Below are 1,907 nucleotides of genomic sequence, written 5' to 3' on the forward strand. Positions count from 1 at the left end.
TTTCTTTTGTGAATATTTTATTACGGCCATAAAGCCATCTCATCCTAGCACAAAAACCTTTCATCCAAAAACGCAACTCCTTTTCTGTAATGGAAACGGAGCTGCTGGTGAGGCAGGTTTCTGTTGGGATATATCAGGATCACCTCATGGAGTCTGTGCACCGAATGGAAAACCAGGATAACAGGAAACGTTCCGACGTTTCCACCTTTTGGTTTGTTAAAGCTGCAGATCTGAGCGCCGTTCAGTTTGATTCTGCGACGTGAAGTTGGTGTGAAACGCGCGTTAATGGCGTGTCAGGTTTCCAGTCAGGCTGTCGTCTCTGTCGGCGCTGAGGGGAAGCTGCTCCTGTACACGCAGACAACGAGACGTGCAGGCACAATTATTCCTACATATCACAGGAACTCCTCCTGAACCCTCTCAGGTGATTTCCTGCAGCAGATGTTGGGATTCTCCTCGTTTTCAGGCTGAAGCAGAGCAGAACCTGGTTCATTAAAACCAAGCAGAAACAGAACCGGAGATGTTTACAACATGGACCTGTTTGCTCCTCGGAGTCGGACTCTCAACCTGTTGACAGGTTGGAGTTTAAGGGAAACTGCTGCAGGGCATCCAGGTGCCAGGAGGCTGGAAGCATCGATAAAATGTTCACAGCTTCACATGGAGCTGCTTACATCCTAATCCTTTATTTATGTTTTTCATTTTAGATTTTAATGCGTTAAAAATTGAGCTCAATCGAATTTTTTTGACATGTTTGTGCGTTTTTGGTAAATGGAGAAGGACGACGAAGCTGCCTCGAATTTCTGCTTCTAAACCATCTGATTGGATGCAGAAATTGTGCTAAAAGCAGTTAGCCTATCAGCAAAGATATTCAAGCCTAAATAGCATCTCAGTGCTAAACATGCAGCAGCTAATACTAATGTTAGCATCCACATTTCTAAAGAAGCTCCATGATTAAATATATTAGCTGTTGAGGTCATATGTCTATTTCAATAATTTAGCAGCAAAAAGGATTTTTGAATTAAAAATGTTGCTCATTTTGTCAATTTATGGTTTTTGATTAATTGTAATTAGTTCATTACAGACCCTTCAGTAAACTTCATTAAAAATCTTAATCGATTCCCAGCACTAGTTTTTGAACCAATGAACCACATGGTTCTTCAATAAGAGCCTAAATATGGATCATATGTGAAGGTTTTCCCTTCAGCAGCGTGAAGGTAACAGATCAGGGTTGATTCGGTGATTAAAACATGAGCCTGGTTGTTTTTCAGTCGCACACGAACATTTTATCTTCCATACACAGAATCCATCTGAACAGATGAATTTTATTTAACCTTTATTATCTCTGAGCTCCTCTTTCAACACTCGTCCCTGAAGCCTGTCAGGATATTTATGTCATTTGTTCCTCTTCTCTTTGCAGAAAGGAGAAACCGTGAAGAGAATACGAGAAGAGGTAAGACCTTCATCATCTCCCCTCCTCTTCCTCTCCTGCTGATCCATGACAAGCCTTCATCAGCAGCCGGCATGTGTTGGGCTAATTACCGCCGCCGTGCCCATCCTCACTGACACTGTGACAAGTCGCAGGGTTTAGCTTAATCTCCTCTAATCAGCTGGATCCAGCATCATCACAGATTCTGTTGGGTCCCGGAACGGTCCGGTTGTCGGTTCTGCCAGTGAGCGCGCTCAGACGGGCCACAAGGCTCGGGATTGGTTCTGCAAATGGAGACAGGAATAATTGAAGGTGTTCAGTATTAAAGAGCTCCAGCTGTGATTCTCCTGAACATAAAGTTGAAACGCCGAGCTGACGGGAGCTTTTCAAGCATCAAAGTGTGTGTGTGTGTGTGTGTGTGTGTGTGTGTGTGTGTGTGTGTGTGTGTGTGTGTGTGTGTGTGTGTGTGTGTGTGTGTGTGTGC

At 43.8% G+C, this 1,907-nt stretch overlaps 1 protein-coding gene across 1 annotated transcript in view; it reads left to right on the plus strand.

Moving 5' to 3' along the window:
• Positions 1 to 1,848, plus strand: part of LOC106956024 (poly(rC)-binding protein 3-like) — a 53,339-nt gene extending 51,491 nt beyond the window's left edge. The window contains exon 5 of the mRNA XM_015046541.1: positions 1,415 to 1,848. Coding sequence (XP_014902027.1) covers positions 1,415 to 1,489 — 75 coding nt within the window. The 3' untranslated portion in view covers positions 1,490 to 1,848. The remainder of the gene's footprint in view (positions 1 to 1,414) is intronic.
• The last annotated feature ends 59 nt before the right edge of the window (positions 1,849 to 1,907 follow it).

The sequence above is a fragment of the Poecilia latipinna genome, unplaced genomic scaffold, assembly GCF_001443285.1.
Source record: "Poecilia latipinna isolate Pla-1442-1.1 unplaced genomic scaffold, P_latipinna-1.0 Scaffold782, whole genome shotgun sequence".
NCBI classification, from domain to species: domain Eukaryota; kingdom Metazoa; phylum Chordata; class Actinopteri; order Cyprinodontiformes; family Poeciliidae; genus Poecilia; species Poecilia latipinna.